We start from the raw sequence: 24,158 nt of genomic DNA, 5'->3' as shown, positions 1-24,158 counted from the left end.
TCTTTTTCCCTTATCTCAGTCTTAATTTCCCTATCTGAAAATTTTCTCTTGTTGCTGAAGAGTTCCTTTTCCAATCATTGTTGTAGCTATTTCTTTTACATCTCTTTGAAACTCCTTCACGAAGAAGACCATGGTCGACACTTGCACGATCAAGGTACAGGTTCCCCTTCATCTTTATTTCATTCTTGGAAACCTGCTTTCATATTTGATACTTTTTACACTTATTTGCTTTTACCAGCCCCATCTTCATCACCCTCAATCCTATACTCTCCGTACATCGACACACTCAAGCCACAACCCCTAGCTTTCTTGGACATATGTAGGTATTTTATTGTGTCAAACAAATCACTCTTCAATGTAAAATACTTATCTATGCCAAGAAAGGTAGGGGTTGTGATTTGTATGTTTAATAGATGTTTGTTGTAGGGTATGGAGCTAAGGCTGATAAAGATGGGGACTTGTATAGGCAAATTGGTGTTATGTAGATTTGTTAGAAATTGGGTTGGTTGCAATGAAGTAAACCTGTATTGGAACCCCTAGCTCGATCGTGCATGCTTTGACCATGAAACGACCTCTTGGTCGAGGAGTGTCCAAGAGATGCTAGAGAAATAAATGCAGCACTGATTGGCAAAGGGACTGTTCCAGCCACAAGAGAGAGTTCAGGTGAGAAAATCAGGGGTTGGATTGGGGGAAAATATAATGTGGCAAAGACAAAGATTGAGGAGAAGTGCAGGCTGCAATTCGGTGCATAAGAGGATAATAAAATGGAGTGAAGGACTGATGTGACAACTATTAAATAAGTGGCAAAACAGAGAGAACAACAAGCTTCTCAGCCAGAGATCTCGAGGAGGAAAATGGGTAAGGAGGTGAGAAGTTACTGTAACATCAATTGAAACAAATATGAGGAGAGGATTTAGATGAGGGGAACGGTGGACAGAAAGGAGGCGCCTGTGAGATCTAGCCTTGGCAAACTAGGAGCTAGAGATAGGGGAGTGGTAGGTCGAACATTGTAAAATTTTCTTTACTCTTATCTGTCAAATAAGATCGATCGGTCTAGATTATTTCAGAAGGTCTTCTACTAATTATCTCGTAGGGACCTATCATCCTTACTAATAATTTTCGATCCTCCCTTAATCGATGGGCTTTGTGAAATATTTTATAATGACCCGTCAGACTTACTCATAGCTCAGATTTTCATCCAACGGATGGGTAAGGTGAAATATCCCGTAACGACTTGTTGGCCCTAGAATTCAGATACCAAGGTAATCGATAGGCTGGGTGAAATATCCCGTAACGACCTATCGGCTATGTCATTACTCAAATCCTTAGGTATTCGATGGCACATCCAAATTCTTTAGGCTGAGCACTTGGACCCAACACACTGAGTAGTCGCCACAATACCTAAGCCACGTCTTATACCATGGGAGAAATTCTAAGCTTTTAAAGTAGTTTTAGGGTGCTTATTCTCACTAATTTCTCCTTATTTAGCTTACTTGTTTACAGCTTAAGGATGGTTAAGCTAATCAAGGTAAATTTTCTCAACTCAAATCCAAAACCATTCGCCGGGCTATTTCCTTGACTCATATCAATCAAATTAGATCAATCGGTCTGAATCATTCACAGCGGTTTTCTTGTCTTTGATCAGCTTACTAAGAATTACGATCCTCAAGTAATTGATGAGATGAGTAAAATATCACGTAACGACCTATCGACCTTACTCATAACTCATATACTAAATGTGATCCATGCGCTAGGTAAAATATTTCATTACTACCTATAAGCCTTACTAACAATTTAGATCCTCGGGTAATTGATGGGCTTGATAAAATATCTAGTAAGGAACTATATGCCTTTTTTGGAACTCAGATTCTTAGGTAATCTATGGGCAGGATGAAATATCTACCTAATGACGTTGCTCAGAACATTGATCATTAGCCTAATATTTTCCCTCTGTCTCCTTGTCTTTTATCCCTATATTTTCCCCTAATCTCACTCCTAATTTCCCTATCTGAAATTTTTATCTTGTTGCTGAAGTATCCGTTTTCCAATCATTATTGTAGCTATTTCTTTTGCATATCTTTCAAATTCCTTCACGAAGAAGACCATGGTCGAAGCTTGCACGATCAAAGTACGGGTTCCCCTTCATCGTTATTTCATTCTTGGAAACCTACTTTCATAATTGATACTTTCTACACTTATTTGCTTTTACCAGCCCCATCCATCTTCATCACCCTCACTCCCATACTCTCCATACATCGACACACTCAAGCCACAACCCCTAGCTTTCTTGGACATATGTAAGTATTTTATCGTGTCAAACAAATCACAATTCAATGTAAAATACTTATCTATGCCAATAAAGGTAGAGGTTGTGATTTGTATGTTTAATAGATGTTTGTTGGAGGGTATGGAGCTAAGGGTGATAAAGATGGGGATTGGTATAGGCAAATTGGTGTTATATAAATTTGATAGAAATTGGGTTGGTTGCAATGAAGTAAAGATGTATTGCAACCCCTAGCTCGATCGTGCAAGTTTTGGCCATGTAACGACCTCTTGGTTGAGGAGTGTCCAAGAGATGTTAGAGAAATAAATGCAGCACTGGTCGGCAAAAGGACTGTTCCAGCCACAAGAGAGAGTTCAGGTGAGAAAATTAGGGGTTGGATTGGGGGAAAATATAATGTGACAATGGGAAAGATTGAGGAGAAGTGGAGGCTGCAATTTGATACATAAGAGGATAATAAAATGAGGTGAAGGACTGATGGAACAACTATTAAACAAGTGGCGAAACAAATAGACCATCATGCTTCTCAGTCAGACATCTAGAGGAGGAAAATGGGTATGGAGGTGAGAAGTTACAGTAACAACAATTGAAACCAATATGAGGAGAGGATTGAGATGAGGAATGGTGGAAAGAAATGAGGCACCTGTAAGATCCACCCTTGGGAAACTAGGAGCTAGAGATAAGGGAGTGGTAGGCAGTTCATTGGAAAATCTTCTTGACTCTTATCTATCAAATAACATCGGTCGGTCTAGATTATTTCAGAAGGTCTTCGACTAATTATCTCATAGGGACCTATCGTCGTTACTACTAATTTTCGATACTCCCTTAATCGATGGGCTTGATGAAATATTTTTTAATGACCCATCAGACTTACTCATAGCTCCAATTTTCAGCCAATCGATGGGTTAGGTGAAATATCCCGTAACGACTTAGGGAACCACATTTCATACCCCGGAACCACTAGGGAACCACATTTTATACCCCACAACCACTACAGAACCACATTTTATACATCGGAACCACTAAGGAACCACATTTTCTACCCCGGAACCACCAGGGAACCACATATTTTACCCCGGGACCACTCGGGAACCACATTTTATACCCCAGAACCACTAGGAAAACACATTTTATACCCCGGACCACTAGGGAAACACATTTTATACCTCAGAACCATTAGGGAACCATATTTTCTACCCTGGAACCACTAAGGAACCACATTTTATACACCGGAACCACTAGGGAACCACATCTTATACCACCCCCGAACCACTTGAAAACCACATTTTATACACCGGAACCACTAGGGAACAACATTTCATACCTCGGAACCACTAGGGAGCCATATTTTATACCCCTGAACCACTACGGAACCACATTTTATACCCGGGAACCACTACGGAACCACATTTTATACCCCACAACCACTACGGAACCACATTTTATACCTCGTAACCACTAGGGAAACACATTTTATACCTCGGAACCACTAGGGAACCATATTTTCTACCCTAGAACCACTAGGGAACCACATTTTATACACCGGAACCACTAAGGAACCACATCTTATACCCCAGAACCACTTGAAACCCACATTTTATACATCGGAACCACTAGGGAACCACATTTCATACCCCGGAACCACTAGGGAAACATATTTTGTACCCCTGAACCACTACGGAACCACATTTTATACCCCGCAACCACTACAGAACCACATTTTATACATCGTAACCACTAGGGAAACACATTTTATACGTCAGAACCACTAGGGAACCATATTTTCTACCCTGGAACCACTAGGGAACCACATTTTATACACCGGAACCACTAGGGAACCACATCTTATACCCCGGAACCACTTGAAAACCACATTTTATACACCGGAACCACTAGGGATCCACATTTCATACCCCGGAACCACTAGGGAACCATATTTTATACCCCTGAACCACTACGGAACCACATTTTATACATCGGAACCACATTTTATACACCGGAACCACTAGTGAACCACATCTTATACCCCGGAACCACTTGAAAACCACATTTTATACACCGGAACCACTAGGGATCCACATGTCATACCCCGGAACCACTAGGGAACCACATTTTATACCCGTGAACCTAGTACGGAACAACATTTTATACCCCGGAACCACTTGGGAACCACATTTTATACACCGGAATCACTAGGGAACCACATTTCATACCCCGGAACCACTAGGAAACCATATTTTATACCCCTGAACCACTATGGAACCACATTTTATACCTCGAAACCACTAGGGAACCACATTTTATACCCCGGAACCACTAGGGAACCACATTTTATACCCCGCAACCACTACGGAACCACATTTTATACCTCGTAACCACTAGGGAACCACATTTTATACCCCGGAACCACTAGGGAACCACATTTCATACTCTGCAACCATTACGGAACCACATTGTATACCTCGTAGCCACTAGGGAACCACATTTTATACCCTGGAACCACTAGGGAACCACATTTTCAACCCCGGAACCACTTGGAACCACATTTTATACGCCGGAACCACTAGGGAACCACATTTCATACCCCAAAACCACTAGGGAACCACATTTTATACCCTCGAAATTAGTACGGAACCAAATTTTATACCTCGGAACCACTGGGGAACCACAATTTATACGCCGGAACCAGTACGGATCGACATTTTCTACCCCGGAACCAGTACGAACCAAATTGGGTAGAAACAAGTAATGGTCTTTTTCCAACAAAGAAAATGGTGATTCTAACTTTCTTTTAAAACCCAAGAAAACAATGAAAACAATTATACAACCAACATAGAACAACTTGGGTGATTTCTCTGTTTTTTTCAACAGAAAACAATGAAAACCTTCATAAAATGTTAAAACCGAACAAAACATGAAAACATTCATAAAATGTTAAAACCCAACAAAATATGAAAACCTTCATAAAATGTTAAACCCTATTCAAGTAGAGGAGCATGAACCTACTTGGAGCTATGTTTATCACCCAATTTCAAATTTGTCACAAGTAATGGTGTTTTTTTTTAACAAAATACAATGGGATTGGAGCTTCCAAAGGATGGCAATGGCTGCACTGGGTGTTTTTCACGTTGGATGGGTGGGGAAGAAGAAAGAAAAACGTGAAGTGGGTAGCTGAAAAAAACATAGGGATTAGAGCATAAAAAATGGTGGGAAAATGAAAGTGGGGGTATATTTGTCCTAAAACTCATACTCTCTCACCTGACAGCCCTTTTTTTACAAAATTTAAATATCTACCTTTTATTCACAATTTAGCATACTTTGCATTTTTTTAATAATTTTTCTTTTTTATTCTATTATTTTTGTTTTTCCTTTTTATGATATTTTTTAATATTATAATGTTTTCAGGGCCATGTGCTTTTTCTTTCAATTACATTATGATATTCTAATTTTTTTGGTTTGCATATTCTAATTTTCATTTTATATATTGTTATTTTGGCCTTTTATTTTCATTTTTTTCTTTTAATTTTTTTGTTGCATTTTAAAATTTTCTTAGAGATGTTTTTGTTTTCATTATTCTAAAACTTTAGGTTCGGGTTCTTTCTTGTTTTATTTTCCTTTACTTTACATTTTTAATGCTCTTTGCATTTTATAACAAATTCTCTATTTTATGGAACTGATATTTACACTACTATGTTTGATAATTGTGAAAAATCATCACGTCGTTTATTATTTAAATAGCTGTCAAAAGTTATTACAGTTCCCAAAAGGCTCTCAAATACTAATAAAAATAGACAAGATGAATTTGTGCAAATATTAAAACATGGTAGTGCCAATATTAGTAGCCTTTTATTTAAATTTATAGAGGTGTTTTAGTTTTCTTTATTTTTACATATTTACGTTCAATTTTTTATTCTATTATTTTTGTTTTTCCTTTTTATGATATTTTTGAGTATTATAATGTCTTTCTTTTTTTATTCTATTATTTTTGTTTTTCCTTTTTTGATATTTTTGAATATTGTAATGTTTTCAGGGCCATGTGCTTTTTCTTTCAATTATATTTTGATTTTCTAATTTTTTTGGTTTACATTTTCTAATTTTCATTGCATATATTGTTATTTTGGCCTTTTATTTTAATTTTTTTTTCTTTTTTTTGTTGCATTTTTTTTAATTTTTTAGAGATGTTTTTGTGTTCATTATTCTAAAACTTTACATTCGGGTTCTTTGTTATTTTATTTTCCTTTACTTTTGAAATACAAGTAGGGCAACCCAAGAGGGGGTGAATTGGTTGATTTAAAACTTTTTGTCTTAATTAAATGGAAGATTAAAATCAATTTACAAGTTTAAGCAATTTTTATATTTAACCCTTGTTCAATTAAGCATAAATACAAATGAAGGGTTAGAGATTACCAATCACCAAGTGCAAGGGAAGGAGAAGAAGAATCACACCACAAGGAACACAAGATTTATAGTTGTTCGGTCTATCAACAAGACCTACTCCACTCTTCCAAGTTTTGCTCCTTGGGTACTCCACTAAAGATGAGATTCTACACCCCAAATCTCCAAGCTTTACAAATGCCTTCTCCGCCTCCGAGGGAACAAACCCTCTTCGCTCCGGATTCACCTTTGTTACCGGGCCGATTCGTAGACCCTCTTACAACTTCAAACTTCTCCTTTCTTAAGGGCCGAAGCGTAAAACCCTCTTCACAAACTTGATTCTCCTTTCTTACCGGCCGAATCAAAGACCCTCAATACAATGAAGAACAAATGATGAAAAACTCTCAAAGCCTCTAGATAAGCAGATTACAAAGGTGGTAGCTCACAAAACTCTCCAAAAGAATAACAAATGTAAAAGCACTATGGAGATCCTCTTGTTTGAATGTAAAATACAAAAGTCAAAGCATAGAAGAGGATTAACCTTGGATTTGAAAGTGTAGGTTCAAATAGATGTTCAATGATCTTGCAAAAGGTTGTTTAGTTGGTCATGGATAGGGTATAAATAGCCCATACAAAGATATGACCGTTTGGGGGCAAAACAGTAAATAATTGGCCAAAAAAGAACTAGCTGTTTGAGCCCCAACGGCTACTTTTCGATACCGGCGCAGTCGACCTTGGCGTCGCGGTCGCCCGCCCTATAGGGCACTCTCTTTTTTTATTTTGAAATTTTTATCGCCGAGGTCGACCGAGCCTATCGCAGTCGCCCGCCGAGAGCAACCTGGACTTTTTATTTTTGTTCAGACCCCTATCCGCGGTAGCCCGGCCCTATGGCGGTCGACCGCCCCGACCATGCTGAATTGTTTCTGGATTTCCAAAAACACATCAGCGATCGCCCGAGGAGGCCCCGGTCGACCGCCCCGCTAAATTTCGGTAGGTGCTGGATTTCCAGCCACCTTACCGCAGTCGCCCGGGATACCCCGGTCGACCGGCCCTGTTTAAAATTTCATTTTAAAGTTAAAAATCTCAGGGACTTGGGCCATGGTCTTTGGGCTTTTGTCCATGGTTTTCAAACATATTTTGGGGAGTGTGAATGGTTTCTAAAGATATCAAGTTTGTTTTAAGAAAACCATTTTGAAAACCTTTGAAAGTGCAAATACATTTAAAACAAGAGGACTCCAATACAATCTAAAAAAAAAATGTAAAACCTTGAGTCTTCTTTATGTCTTGGCTCCTCCGCACTTTCTTGGACATCTTCAACTTGCGAGAGAACTCTTCGACTTTCTTCGAGTCATGTGACTTCTTCCATTTCTTGGAACATCTTCAATGTTGCATGAGAAAGCCACCAATGCTAGTTCATCTCCAAGCTTCTACTGGCACTTGCAAGGCATGCTTGTGGGATCTTTGACTTGAGCTCTTGACTTGAACATCTTCCAGGGATGATGTCTCCAATGTACATTGTGCAAGCTCCTTGGTTCATTGTGTATGTGGATCCGCTAGCCATGTGTTGAGTTGTGTTGTGTAATGGCGATATGACATATGAAGTTCCTGTCTAAGCCACAACACTACAAAGCAACACATTAGTCCATAAAGACTAATCAATTTTGAGTTTGCTAGCATCAAAACAAAAATGTAAAGGTGAATGATTGATCCCATGGGAACCCTTGGGCTTACAACTTTACATTTTTAATGTTCTTTGCATTTTATTACAAATTCTCTATTTACTTATTTCTTAGCATTTTTTATTGTATTTTCTCTTATCTTTATTTTTTAGGTCTTTAATTTAAATTTGTAGCTATGTTTTACTTTCATTATTTTGAACAAGTGAAGCTCTTTTCCATATTCCTCCACCGACTTGAATTGTTCGGATGTCTCTGAAACCTGTGAGTCAGAAGCTTACTGTTTGTAATTACAGAGGGGATTTGAGAATAGTGGTTGTTCTCAGCACGGTGATTTGAAAACTGCCTTTGGAATTTTGGGGGGAAATTCTTCTTGTGAGAAAGCAGCATCAATGAAAGCAAGCCAACATAACTTCACAAAGAAAGGGTGCTACATGCAACGTCAGTGCTAAGAGATGCATATGCTGATTGCAATATTAATGTTCAGTTAACACTTGCCTTGTTGAGGCTTCTTAAACTGAAATTAATCAAAGACTAGAGGCGAGATCGTTTGCATCTGGTGTTCTGCTTGCCTGTCTTCGATTGAAGGAAATTATTTTTCAAGTGTCACACCTTCAAAGGTTGGAAGTGTTTATTCAGTGCTTACTTTTGTCCAGTACAGCAAGTTCTGCCTACTTTTCACTTGCATCATATGCTATTTGTGCTAAACAAGTGTATTGGAGATCTTGGTGGTTTGATCATGAATCCAGGATTGTCCATCTTGGGAGCCCCATCACCAATCAGCTGATCCTGACCGTCTGATCAACAACCCCACGAGAATCCTCATCCAATTTTCTTTGATACACTCTTGGCTTCAGAATTTGCCAGAGACCACAAAGGAGATTGCTTTCAGAATGATAGAGCACTATAAAATTCTCTGAACCACAACGGTGATTGCTTTGATAGAGCAATTTAAATTCTCTGAACCAACACAAGCTGCTATAGCTAGTGGTGGTACTGTCTCTGGAGATATTTGTTCCTCTTGATGTGGTTAGCTAGAAATTAATGATTCAAGGATACTCAGTATGGTGGGCAAGCTATGAGTCAACCAACGTTTCATCTAGAGGCTCTTAGACTATGACAGTGGTCTAATACGTGGTCTTAAAATCATTATACAGATGGATGGCTTGGAAAAAGTTAGTGATTATTATCAAAACAGAGGGTATTTTGATGAATTAATCTACCGTATGGTGAATGGTTTGGGACTGGAAAAGGCACCCATGGACATATTTACAGGATTGGGGATATTACATGCAAAATGCCATACATAGAATCTCTAGGAACATATCAAATTATTTTTCCTCAAGCCCTCCAAAGCTTATGTGTTATGAACCATACTGCTACCACTATTATGAACCATTTTTTCAGAAGCAAGGGATGATGCACAGTTCAAGGATGGTACTGTTAAGCGGGCAGTTGCAATTGTGGCAGGGACGTGCTACAGTCACATTCCCAATGGAGATGATTACCTTCCCATAAGCTCAGCCACTGTTATTATGAACCATTTTAACCATAGATCCTTGTCCATGTCACACCTCATACTCCCAAAATTCATTTGCATAGGATGATCCAAGCCCTCTGATCTACAGAGGGACTGTACATTATAGAAACCTCTAGATCGGAGGGTAAGGACCATCCTATGGAGATGATTTTTCGGGCAACTGCCTATTTACATTGGAGCTCAACAAATGAGTGGTTTAGATCATCCTATGCAGTGGGCCCCATTGTACCATTGTACTTATTTGAAAATACTGGACTTCAGGTCCATACACCAATATCAAAGGGTATGTTTATTGGGGGATCATTTAGAGAATTTAGCTGTCATTAAGAAGATCAACTAAGATGTTCCTGGATGACTGATATTAGGGAGTTATATAAGCTTAATCTCCTTTTTAGTTAAGGCTCCGTTAGCTCAAATTTTGCTCCCACTTGAAAATGGGAGTAAAATTCGTTTAATGCCCATTTTACATCGAAAGAAACAGAAGCTAAGGCCATGTCGCAGGAATTTGTTTTCATGATAACTCGATGTCTCCAAGTGGTGAGAGAGGGGTAGCTCAGTGGGAGGAGAGAGATTTGAGAGGGAACGGTTGAGATGAGCCTGAAAAGTGGTTAAAAATCAGGAAAAAGTAAATCCAATTTTGATTGGAGTTGAGACACTAGTTTCCTGTTTTTTGTTTCCTTATTTTTAGTGACTTCCACCTCGTCTCCACTTGGAGTCACCCATTTATCATGAAAAAATATATTCATGGCTGTGTCTTTAGAACCTACGAGATATACTTGGAAAACAAGAAAAACGGCGGCAATCATCATTCTTTAAAATAGACTATCTCCACTTTTTTTCTTTTTTTTTGAATCGTAGACTCTCTCCACTTCTTTCTATTCTTTTGTCATCTTCTTTTTTCTTTAGCTTCTATTGTATGTTTTCACCTTATGCAAGGCTGAATTAGCAATAAGTTAGTTTGGGAAGTACATCCGCTGAACTATGGGCTTAACATGAATAACCTTTGGGAAGGTTCATTAGATTTCCTTGGGTGTCCATGTTCAGCATTTTCTTGGTGGACATGTTAGTTAGGGTCCAATTTTTAAGACTAAAAACTCACCCTGCTCGAACGGGACATGTTTGGCCAAGTTTTTTGTTAACTTGAGGCAAAATAGAGTAGATTTGGTGTAGTTCCAAATTGACCCAAGCAAGTCTTTAAGCATCGTTTAGAACCTTCATTGACCCTTTTTGTTTAGCTAGGGTCTACTGCCTCCTACCAGTAGACCCTAAGTCAGCGGTTATATCATGATACAACTCTTCCTGGAGTTGAACTTTGTGATCTATGGCTATGATCCAAGTGTTGCAACATCTGAGATCATGAGTTGGATTTTAATTTACTTTAAGACTAGAAAATGAACAAAAAATGATAAAAGTGAAGTACTCTTATCGCTCTAGCTACATGTGGGCAATCAACTTGGCCACTCACAATTAAACTGTAATCTTATATAATTGATGATGAGTTTAAAAATGAATAGTTTTTATTTTTCTGATTATCAACCCACAGCCTGGCAATTGATTAATGGAAATGCTTTTGTATTCACATCATTTTATTCAATTATAACAATATGTTAGTGAAAATTTTGATTTGTTTTTATTTTTTATTTTTTGTTTATAATATTTGAGAGTTAGATGGTAGGTAGAATCTTCCGTCTCTTTAATCAACGATATTCTATTGCATAGATAATACTGACAACAATAAGAAAACAGGGTTTGATGTCACCCAGAAGTTGATGTCTATTAATCTTCACCATGAGGACTATAACTGATTTTCTCACCTTTGATTTCAAATAATCACTGGCACAATTCATTTGGCATCTGAAAGATAACATGGAAAAAATATTTCTTGTCCGTGATGAAGGTTCATTTTTTTGAGCTCTTGATAGGGAATTAGACTTAGTAAATTGGTTATATGGGGAATAATAATACTGTTCTGTAATCTAGATGATTAGTCTTCTTTCCATGATGCAGTTAAACCAGCACCACCTATTATCAAATGCAACAAGGCTGTGGTAATTTTCTCCAACTAGGTAGTCCCTTGGAAAAAGGTTCTCATATTTTCAGGTAAAGTAATCAGGTGGCAGAATGGTTTCTGGGTAAGGCCCTCCAAAATTTTCATTGCCTTCTCTGTCTAAGTGCTAGTCACGCGCCCAAATTGTTATATTTTCAGTGGGGAATGTGTGAATTGGATTCAAAGAATCTTCTCTGTTTTCCAACATACACCATTGCAAGTTTTTTTAAAGCTTCAAGTATGGTCAAGTCAACAGATGCCACCTCTTGTTTTTTAGAAATGGAGAAATTTTTTTGATAAAATAATGGAATTAGGTGAAGTTTTGGTCCCTTCCTCCATTAAATCAGGTAGCAAAAACAATTGAGATTATTTTATTTGGTCAGAAGTTGTTCGCTGTCCTGATTTTTAAAATTCCAAAGTGGTTTCCTTAGAATTCTCATATTCCCACCAATCATTTCTGCCACAAATCATCACAATGAAACAGATTGTCCTGAGTTTCATCTTCCTCTGCTTTTGCACTTCAAATCTTCACGCCCAACAACGATATTCGGGAGTTTCATCAAAACATTGCTACAAACAAGTTAGAGCAGATCTATCTCCTGGTTTTCTTTACATCTGCAATGGCCAAAGCCCATCTTGTCAAACTTTCTTGATCTTCAAATCCCAAACTCCTTACAATTCAGTCTCAAACATTTCGAAGCTTATGTCATCAGACCCGTTAGAGGTTGCACGTATCAACAGTGTTTCGAGGTTCTCGACTTTCCCTGAAGGGAAAGAGGTGATTGTTCCTATAAACTGCTCATGTTCAGGTCAGTACTATCAGGCCAATTCAACTTATATTATCCAAAACAGCAACGATACTTATTTCAACATACCTAGAAACGCATATCAGGGACTTTCTACTTGTGATTCTCTCATGGATGAGAATCGTTTTGATGCGTTGCATTTATGGATCGGTTTCGAACTGAGAGTCCCTCTTAGATGCGCTTGTCCTACAAGTAACCAAACCAGGAGTGGGATAAAGTATCTGTTAACTTACCCAGTCAGTTTGGATGATGATGTTTATAATATCAGTGAGAGATTTAATGCTAGCATGAAGAGTACACTTGTTACAAATGGGTTTTCTGAACAAAATCCTACTATTTTTCCTGTTACAACCATTTTGATTCCTTTGTTAAGGGAACCGTCAAGTTCCCAAACCATAATTGATCTTCCACCACCTGTAGTTCCTCCAACTATTCTTAATACCGAGCGAAAAAAATCCAGAAAAGGACTCTATGTGGGTATTGGAGTCACAGTCGGTGGTTCTTTTCTAGTCCTCTGTACTGTTTTTTCAGTTGTCTTTTTTCATTACAAGAAGAAGATGAATAAAGCAATGGATCTAGACCATGCAAAGCGAAGGAAAAAGTGGGTCCTACCCGAAGATCTTCGTGCTGGTATGGCCGATGTTGATCGAGTCTTGAAAGTGTATACATTGGAGGAGTTGAATGTAAGTACCAATAATTTTAGCGCTGAGTGTAGGATTAAGGGATCTGTTTATCGCGGAATGGTCGATGGGAATGTATCGGCCATTAAAAAGACAAGTATAGATGTCGCCAAGGAGGTCAATATGCTGAACAAGATCAACCATTTTAATCTGATACATCTTTACGGCGTGTGTTTAGGCCAAGAAAATTGCTACCTTGTTTATGAGTATATGGAAAATGGGTCTTTGAAGGACTGGCTTTGCGGTAAGAGTTCAAGGGTTCTAGTTTGGATTCAGAGGATTCAGATTGCTCTCGACATTGCTAATGGGCTTCACTATCTTCACAACTTCACGGACCCGGCTTACGTGCACAAGGATATCAATACTAGCAATGTTCTCCTGAATGGAGATCTAAGGGCTAAGATTGCGAATTTCAGTCTGGCAAGATCTGCTGAGGGGAAGGAAGGTGGATTTGCATTGACAAGGCATTTCACAGGGACCAAAGGCTATATGTCGCCTGAGTATATTGATATTGGACTAGTGACGCCAAAGATTGATGTCTATGCCTTTGGGGTTGTGCTATTGGAGCTGCTTACTGGAAAAAATTCTATTATAAAGCATAATGGAGGAGATTTACTCTTATCAAAATCAATAATTAGTTTGGTGGAAGGAGGAAACATAGAAGTCGAGCTCAGTGGTTTCATGGATCCTAGTTTGAACGGTGGGTATCCGATAGATCTAGCACTGGGTGTAGCCATGTTAAGTGCAGCCTGTTTGAGACAAGATACGGTGGGTAGACCAAGCATGAATGAGGTGGTATCAGCTCTATTGAAAATTCAGATGAATTCACTGAACTGGGAATTCTCAAATGTTGTTTAAACTTTAAAGTTACTGCTGAAAATTGTCAAGACATTTGTAAGATAAAATGTATAATGTTTTAACTTTGACCTCAAGTTTTTTCTTGCTCTAGTTTGCCTACAAATAGAAATTTCTAGTAAAACTAAATTGGAATATTATCCAAGCTCATTTTGTTATGTTTTGAGTGTGTCGTGGCTGTTAAGTTTGGGATCCTGACTTATGAGTTATAACCACTGCTGATGGAGTTCGAAAAGGAAGTAAACAAAATGCTATTTCTTGAGAATTTTTTAACCATAACTCTGTTGTCAATGAATTTTGAAGAACTGTATGATTAGTTTTTTAAGTTTTATTCAAATGTGGATAAAATAGAAGAGCAGAGTAAAACAAGAGTTACTATTAGCTTCTCTCTATCAGCGGTCTTAGAATTAACATTGAAACCCAAGTATCCAATTCCTCCAAAACCCCTTATAATTAGTTAGATAAATGTATGAAGGTTGCAATGAAACAAACTTGAGACATAGAGATGGAAACAAAGATTGGTTAGATTTAGATAATTAATTTGGAGTTGGAATTTCATTTCTTGTCACACATTACAGACCTTTTCTCACTAGCCATGATTTCTTGTATATTGTCAACTGTAATAGCAACAAAAAATGCAAAAGAAAATATTCCAATTACATGGGGTACAGCTCAAAAACTGGAAGAAGAACAGCAAGACTGAGTCTCAGCTCAATGAGAAATGTCGACTTTGGGTTTTGTCGGTCACTTGTTAGTTGAGACCGTCCACGTGGACTGAGTCAGCAAATGAATTCACTTTCATATGAGAAATATCGACTATCAAGTCTCTGAGCTCAATAACAGAGTATTTGCATCTGAGGCAAATTTCGGATGCATAGTGCATATTTATAGTTACAAACATCAGTTTCTTCTAGTGAATACGAAGGAAAGAAATGTTGGGGACAATTGGAAATTGCAACAATAAATCTGCATACATCCTCATCGAATTAACGAGCTACAATTTTTCAGAAAAAAAGTTTGAATCAACGAGCTACAACCGGTTTGATAATTTCCATACTCTCCTCCGCTACACCAGAAGCCCATGACCTTTCGAATGGCTCTCTACTTGACTCGACGTGGACAGAAAGACCATAAGCAATCTCAGCTATGCTTGGTCTTTCAGAAGACTTCTCCAAAGTGCATGCACTTGCAATGACTGCCAAGCTTAGAGCACCTTCAACAGGATAAAAGCCCTCCAAGTTTGGATCCATCCAGTTCCTCAATCTCTCCACTCGCTGCTTCTCTTCACATTCTAATACCATTCTTATATCCTTCCACAACATCACTATCTCACCCCCATCTCTAGTTTCCATGGATTTTCTCCCCGAAAGAAGCTCTAACAGAACAATTCCAAAAGAGTACACATCCACTTTTGGAGTAAGAGTCTCCGTAGCTGGTCTTGCCATAGAAAAATTTGCTATCTTGGCCTTGAACTGAGAGTTGAGAAGTATATTACCGGTTCTGATGTTCCTGTGCACAATGCTTGGTCTGGTATGTTGATGCATGTATTGAAGGCCATTAGCAACATCTAATGCTATAGTCAATCTTTTTCTCCATGAAAGGAAGGTTACAGAGCTCGAGCAAGACGAAGACTTTGGATACAACCACTTATCCAATGACCCATTTTCAGCAAATTCATAAACCAAGAAACAAGTCCCATCTGTAACAGTTGTAACACCACTCAACTTTACAAGATTTGCATGGTTCACTTTCTGTAAAATCCTTAACTCCTCTGTGATATCTCCTTTCCTCTGTTTTACAGCAAAGCACTCTCCATTAATGTTAGCCCTGAAAACCGAACAACCGATCCTGTAACTCTCGTTGAGATTCATCGTAGCTTCCATGATCGTTTTAGTCTCATACACTTTGGGCTTGCCTAAATAGCCAGAAACACCAGGCAATAGCTTACCTTGTGTCCTGGGACTTAAATTATCATCCTTGCTTTCTTTCTTCAACCGACGAATGTTGAAATACTCCAACCTGGATCCCGTTAGATTGGAAGCCATTGTTCTGTAACATTTACAGTAAGCAAAGACCAGCAAAAACAACAAAGCCAAAACCGAAAGAGCTCCTACACCGCTTATAATGATGATCAGAGAAGCAAATTTCTTTCTTCTAGGAAGGGTATAAGAAGGTTGATACAGAATTGGTAATTCTGATACTGGAATTAATACTGGACGACGCACGGCGGCAGTGAAATTTCGGTAGTTATTTTCAGGTACAAAATCAACCATCGATGTGTTTAGCATTCTAATCAATTGAGAGACACTATCCCTTTCTTGCCATGCATAAGTAATAAAGAATTTAATGCCTTTCTCTACATCGGCCTTTGTAGGACACTTACAATATAATGGAATCACCACTTCAACATCAATCTGCAGATCAGTTGGATTCAGAGTCGGGTTCATGGCTTCAACTGCTTGATAATCAGTAAGGTTCTCGAAGGTGTGGATCGAAACCAAGTAGAAACTCTCATCTTTCTTGATGTGATAAGAGATGTTGGCAGAGAAATTGTTATGGGTGCAACCACATGATATGGGAATTAGTAAAAGCTGGTCATTGAGAAGCATGATTTCCTCAGAGACCAGATTACTAGATGTCTGTATCAATGAACGACTCACACCGAACAAGTCCGATATGTGTCCGAGATCCATAAATTCTGGTGGCTGAGCACGGTATACAACATAAGTACGGCAGGATTCTGAAGAATTCGAGGATGGGCAAGAGAAATCTGTGATGTTGTTGTTGGTTTGAGCTTTGATAAGGGTGAAGAGAAGAATGAAACAGAGAGCTTGGAAAGGGATGAGAAAGATTGCCATGTGTTGGGATGCTTTGTTTCTGAAGCTGAATTCTGTTAAAAGAAGGGAGTTCTTTGTTTATTGTTTAGATGATGTTGATAAAATTGTTAAAAGGTTTTGTTAATATGGACTTGTTCTGCTTAAAATAAACATCTGGAGGGTCGTTTTCTAGGCTTGGGTTAAATTATTCTCTTCGTTTTCTTCTTCCAAAAAGATGCCAAAGCCAAATTGCATTAGATCATATTACCTTCTTGTTGTGGTTTGCTAGATATGAATATATACATTTGTTCATCTCTGTTCTGCATGTCGTTTGTAGTTCATTCCTGGTTAGTGTGGGGCCTACCTTGATCTCCTATTTCATCTCCAAGCTGTGGTGTATCAAAAGTATTGTGAGGCTGTAACTATGGACCTAATGTTGCAAAGCCAATGCGGGGCCTACCCAATGGCCTTACAGAGTCTGTAAAGGCAGGCTAACAACCTCATTCTTGGTGCCTGCCCTTGAGTGGCTCATGTTAAATTAACGAAATCCGGTGCCTGCTGGAGTGGGAGGTTTGCTTAGAGATGAGGATGCGGAGACGGGGTGGGCTTTCTTGGGACCCATTGGGGTCAAGTACTCCAATGAGGCAGAGATTAGACAAGCACTAGAGGCATGAGAATCGTGGATGATAGCTTGTTGTACAGATTGATAGTTGAGAGATTCTCTTTAACACCATCAGATGGATGGAGGGCAGCTGGTTGTATCTGTGGACATTTGTGGATTTGATTGATGAAATTCGTGACCGTGAGAATGGTCATCCTATCGGAGATGCTCGGCAAATAGCGACGCGGAAGGCATAGCAAGGGAAGGGGTTAATCCCGTCATCGGAGATATTTGACTTTCTCCCCACTTTATTTTTAACCCCCCTAACCCAAAAAAAAACAAGAGATCTTCTTGGACTTATGGCTCTTTATCTCTATTTAATATAAGGGTTAGGGCACTCGTTAAGGTACAATGGGAAAGGAATTCTACACATGTTTTGATAAAAATGACTCAAAAACATTTGTAAAATTCTCAAACGATGTGAAAAATGATAGGAAAATTCCTTTCCCAAAGCACCTTAACACCTCATTCTTTATTTTTAAGATGGGCGGGATAATTAAAAGAAAAAAAAAAACTACCAAATAATATCGATGGTCAAAATGTGCCCTCTAAATTGCTCACTCCTATAAACACCTGGTTTAGGAAAGTCCAAGTTTACCAATGTTATAAACCCTATTTGATTCACAGCGTGATTGATCTTCTTAGAGGGAAGTGTTACAGTATAAAAGATTAAATAACGCTTTCTCCAAAGGCTTAAGCTTTTGGAGTAACTAGTAGTTTCACATGGTATCAGAGCTAAATTTCTTGAGTTCAAACCACCCCGATAGTAAAAATCCACATGTAATGGCCCAACCCAAAATAGGGGCCTTATGTACCACGTGTAGGCCAACCCTAAAAATAGGGGCAGCACGTGAGGGGAGTGTTACAGTATAAAAGATAAATAACGTCTTCTCCAAAGGCCGTAGTTGTTGGAGTAACTGGTAGTTTCACAAGAAGACCAACCTCTTGACCCGCTTCGAGGGTTGGTCATCCTCCATGTTGTGCTCAAAACACAATTTCTGAGATAAAATTCTTCATTCATTTCAAAAAGATTGCTTACATGTTTATAAAAATAAAACCCATGTGACCACTTTCTAATTCCTAACACCAATCTAGATAGCGCTTATCTCTAAAACTCCACTCTATACCCCAAGTGGGACCCGGACCCATTTAGGTACATAACAACAGTCAAAGTTGAGCTTAATAACATTATAACATTGGAGTGGAGAGGAGGGAGGTCTCACCTTGCTGAAGGCTTCTTCTTGGGAACCCTTCCAAACATAATATCTTATCAATTATGGAGAATAACCCAAAACTCCTTTCTCGGCATTGCCCAATTTGCCATGGAGAGCTTGATCATTGAAGACAAGAAGTATACCTTATCATCATACATAGTAGTACCATCATTTTTCTCTTGGAAATTGAAGAAATGTGGTGAAAACACTTACCTCGGCAATTCTCAGAGCGCTCAGACATCTACCTTGAGAATGTCAGAGATGTTAATTCCAGTGAAACTGGAGAGAGCAAATGAAGAGAGCACACGTCTTAAAAGTATTATATATTTAGTACTATCATACTAAATAAATCAGCACAGAATATAAAAGTCGCTTTGGCCGAGTGGTTAAGGCGTGTGCCTGCTAAGTACATGGGGTTTCCCCGCGAGAGTTCGAATCTCTCAGGCGACGTTTAATTTTGGGTTTTTGAATTCTATTCACAGGTTTTTGTCAAGGGTGGTACTTCCACCTTACATAGGCCTTGTTGTTGTTGTAAGGCCTTACACAATGTAATTTCTCAGGGATATGGTTTTTGAATTCTGAAAATCCTAACATATCCAGGGAGGTTTTTTTCCCTTCCAAGATGTGTATGGTTGGGATTGCATGGAGATTGTGGGCCCAAGACATAAAAAATGAGTTGTAAAATGGGTCCACCATCATAGCTTTAGGTGTAGATAGTGCATCAACATACTACATACTGCCTAGCTGTAAAAATTATGAATATAAGAGTTTAAAAACGGAGAACCAAGGGGAAAAGAGGGCAGGATACCGAATTTTTGGGGGAAAAGGACAATGACATGAAATGGTATATATTATAGATAATTTGAAAATCACCCCATTTGAACATTTTTAATCATTCAATAATAGAGCTTTAGTTTTGTTAATTGTTTATTATTTCTTGAACGTCTATTTGTGACTTAATCAATCGGAAAGTTGGAATCGTTCAATAAGTGTGATATTTGTGGACCCTAGCATACATATCCAGGGAGTTTTTTTTCCCACCAATCTCCCAGGAAGTTTTTTGTTCCACAAAAATCCCAAGAACCAAACAAATTCCGGCAACCAAACGGAGCCATGTAATATTAGATAATATAATTAAATATTAACTAAATAAAATGTCGTCCCTATGCTCATCTTTGTAATTATCTTACATCCAATCAGAAATTTTTGGATCCTTGAATTTGAAATCAATCAGATTTTTTTTTTTTGGATCCAAACTTTGTCCGAGGGTTTCAAAATTTTGACCAGATCCAATGATTCTATCCAGCGGGTCCCATCCATCGGTAGATGACATGACACAACAATAACTAAAATAAAAATCACACTTATTGAACGATTCCAACTTTTCGATTGATTAAGTCACAGATAGAGGGTCAAGAAATAATAAACAATTAACAAAACTAAAGCTTTATTATTGAATGATTAGAAATGTTCAAATAGCGTGATTTTCAAATGAGGAATTCTAGACTGAAGGGAGCCCTTGCAAAAAAGAGGTGAAATGGCTCTCTACACATCACCTTCACGCATTAACAACAGCTGAAAAGTCAAACATGATGGTGGTGTGCAGCCAATGAGGGAGCCCTTTCACCTCTTTTTTGCAAGGGCTCCCTTCAGTTTAGACTTCCTCTTTTCAAATTATCTATAATATATACCATGTTTCTTGTCATTGTCCTTTTCCCTGAAAAATTCGGTATACTGTCCTCTTTTCCCCTTGTATTGATAATTTTTACAACTAGGCAGTATGTAGTATGTTGATGCCACTATTTACACCTAATGCTATGATGGTGGGCCCATTTTACAACTCATTTTTGATGTCTTGGGCCTACAATCTCCACCCAAACCCAACCATACACATCCTGGAAGGGAGGAGTCTATCCTTAGCTCAACACAAAGCCTAGCAGCATCAGTCCTAGTACCAATAGAGGTAGGACCATCTATCTTTAGCACTCATCTGGTTAGCCCTCCGATTGAGACAAGGAAGTCGTCCTAATATCAAAATAAAGGAAGGCCTGGAAGAGTCCCAGAACTTACCTTGCACATTGGAAAATTTGATTTTAATTCGAGAGCAAACTAATAAAAGGTATCCTGAAATAATTTATCCCTCTTATTTACCCCAGTGGAATAGACCCATAAAGAAAAAGGAAGGTAGTCCTCAAGTTGGGTGGTCGGCCATATCTCCACAGTACTGAGGCACATGTAGAAGATTAGAACTTTTTTCTCTCTGTGGTAGATGGCCAATATATAAGGGCCTAAGCCGAAAAAATTGATAGGTAAACTGGGTTTTAAACAAATGGTCTCATGATTGAGGCCCAGGCCCAATCCATGAAGATTGGAACCTTTCATTTAGTGGACCCGCTATGGATGGCTGTGATGCAAAGGATTTCGTGGACTGGACATTCCTAATCACTTGATCAGTGGATATTTTTCTTTGAATGTGCATCGTGGGGCCCACAAAATGAATGGTTATGATTAGTGCAGATGGACTACATTCCGAAGATGATTGGTGGGGTCACCAATTGATAATTATCATGCACCTCATGCATGAAATTGCCAAAGCATAGACGGTGAAATTAAAAGCAACATAGTGTATTTATGGGCACAAATGAGCCTCAAACTTTCTAAGTCCGGCCCATCTAGCTAGGTCCAGCGATATACAGCCCAATAATGGCCAAAATGTGCTGTCCTTTGGGTAACAATACAGTCCGGATAGCCCATTTATGAAAAATGGGTCTGAATATAAGCCCACCAAGTTATTCAACTTTCAATGAATCACCTCACGTGTTCAGAAATCACATATTAATTAGAGAATCTCGGCAGTCTATTTTTATGGGTCCTACTATATATGGATGGGCCACGATTTATACGTCACACGTATTGGACAGACTCCAAGCTTGATTAATGGGCTATTGCTTGTTGAAGCTGGACTATGAATGATTTTGTTTTTCTACATCCTGTTTGAAGGCCGTTATTTTGGACAGATAGGATTGTCCAATGGGTGTTTTTCTTGTATTGGATATGGACGGCCTAGATCTTCACACTGCCCACCTTCCTCAAAGCAGGATTCTTATGTATTTGCCTAGCCCAAAAAATCAAATGCGGAATTGGGTTGCTAATAAAAAGATGGGATTTGCTAGGGACCATCACAGAAGTCATTTTGCGGAACGGCTATTGCATGAGAGAGCATCCACATAAGATTAGGGGTGTCAATGGATCCAGACGGTTCAGATGGTTCGAGAGATCTGAATCCAAACTTTAATGGATGGGATATGGGCATACTAGAAAGATCCATGGACGGATTTTGGATCCTCATCATAGGAACCAAAATTTTTTAGGATCGGATCCAGACATGCAAAGAAAATCCGATCCGAAGTTTTTTTTTTACAAAAATACCCTTTATAAACTATATAATAACATATGTAATAGGCATGGTATTTCTGTAAAAGCAAATAAATTTCACATTTATGCTCTTTCGTGATTCACTTTCATGTTTCCACCCTTTTCGTTGATCGATACATCTCTTCCTCTACCTTTATCGTTTCCTTCTCGTAACCCAAGTCCGCTCGGCCACTCCATTTAGGCCATTGCTAGTCGCTTACACTTACCCTAATACACTCGGCCACCCCATTCCACCAATAGCCACAATCCTTGTCATGCATGTTTTGCATCCACAATAACTAGAAATAAACGAAAAAGCATCCTCGTATGATCCCTAACCCTAATACCTCATTACCGTTCTCTATCCCATCTCTCTTTTGTGCCCGATTTTGTTACTGAATTTGGGTGTCTGATCTGCTCGACTTCTCTCTCTCTCGTAACAATAATTTTAGCAATTTTTGTTGGTTGACAAGGTTAGTAACTTAGTGAAAATCATTTGATTTTTGCTGATGGATTTTTGGGAAAGGTTCCATTCACTATTTAGACTTGGTTTTGGGGTGTTTTATGTTCATGTATTGACTGATTGCATTCTGTAACTGATATGTCTATGGTGCAACATATTTTTTGTATTTGAATCATGATTACATAGGCCTTGGTGGTATTAGAAGTATCTGTTGGATCTCATAGGCTATTTTGATGATTTGTAGTCTTTAGTATTCCATTCCATTCCCTTTTTTCAGTTTCAATCGGACATGATTATTTGTAAAAGCTTCATTTTGTAAGTAGGTGCAGTTATGATTATTGAGTTGACAAATTTACATTTCTGAAAGTGTGCAGATAATTTAGCTCGCTCTCCATTTGCAATCTCCGACTTTTAGTCAAGATAAAACAAAATCACATTTTTATTCATTTGTGTATTTAAATGACCTGTTTGGATTTCATTTGGTAAGTAGCTTTGTTCATGGGTTTCCATCATTGCACAAGTACAAGGACTATGATTCATTTGGAAGCCATTACATATCTTATGATCCAATAAAAGACAGTGATTTACTCATAATCGACTAAGCATTCAAACTGCTTTTTAACATTTTAATTGTGTACAATGTAAGTAAGACCTACTAGGACTCTCCGATGGAGGGTTCAATTTGAAATGGACCGTGACTGGGACAGGATAAGTAGGATCCGAAGAACACTCCGAATCCGATCCGAATGATAGGGGATTTGAATGAATCATGAGTGAGACATAGGTGGATCGGATCCGAAGTGGATCTGTTGACACCCCTACCTAAGATGAATGAAGTGAATAAGACAAAATATGTTGAAAAGTGAGTAATGTGGCTACTCTCTCATGCAATAGCCAGTCCGCGAAATGCCTTCTGAGATCCTCCCTAGCAAATCCCTATATATATATATATATATATAGAGGAAACTGTTGGTGAGCTTAAGCTCACCAAACTTATGGTGAGCTAGCTTGCCCAATCACATGGGGGCCCACTTTGTTAGGATGATCCAAACCATTTATTTGAAAGTCCCTTACATAGATGGGGGGTGTACCAAAAATCAGCTCCATAGGATCATCCTAACCCCTCCATTTGTGGAGGACAAAAATGGACAGACACAAATCTGCCCCATTTTTGTCCTCCACAAATGGAGGGGTTAGGATGATCCTACGGAGCTGATTTTTGGTACACTCCCTATCTATGATAAGGCCTTGCAAATGAATGGTTTGGATCACTCCCCAAAATGTGGGACCCATGTGATTGGGCAAGCTAGCTCACCATAAGTTTGGTTCGG

At 38.6% G+C, this 24,158-nt stretch overlaps 1 protein-coding gene, 1 non-coding gene and 1 pseudogene across 2 annotated transcripts; 2 read left to right on the top strand and 1 right to left on the bottom strand.

Moving 5' to 3' along the window:
* Positions 1 to 11,750: 11,750 nt before the first annotated feature.
* Positions 11,751 to 14,336, top strand: LOC143875531 (lysM domain receptor-like kinase 4 pseudogene; annotated as a pseudogene).
* Positions 14,337 to 14,802: 466 nt separating this feature from the next.
* On the bottom strand, positions 14,803 to 17,323 carry LOC143875532 (serine/threonine receptor-like kinase NFP). Its single transcript, XM_077377105.1, has one exon. The coding sequence runs from the start codon at positions 17,115 to 17,117 to the stop codon at positions 15,282 to 15,284; it is 1,836 nt and encodes a 611-aa protein (XP_077233220.1). The 5' UTR covers positions 17,118 to 17,323; the 3' UTR covers positions 14,803 to 15,281.
* Positions 17,324 to 19,318: 1,995 nt separating this feature from the next.
* Positions 19,319 to 19,400, top strand: TRNAS-GCU (transfer RNA serine (anticodon GCU)). Its single transcript has one exon. It is a non-coding gene; the product is annotated as a tRNA-Ser (tRNA).
* Positions 19,401 to 24,158: the final 4,758 nt, after the last annotated feature.

The sequence above is a fragment of the Tasmannia lanceolata genome, unplaced genomic scaffold, assembly GCF_043159265.1.
Source record: "Tasmannia lanceolata isolate RefF3 unplaced genomic scaffold, GAP_Taslan_0.1 ptg000004l, whole genome shotgun sequence".
In the NCBI taxonomy this organism is placed as follows: domain Eukaryota; kingdom Viridiplantae; phylum Streptophyta; class Magnoliopsida; order Canellales; family Winteraceae; genus Tasmannia; species Tasmannia lanceolata.
The sequence above is the reverse complement of the archived record's forward strand: the minus strand, read 5'-3'. Positions and strand labels throughout refer to the sequence as shown.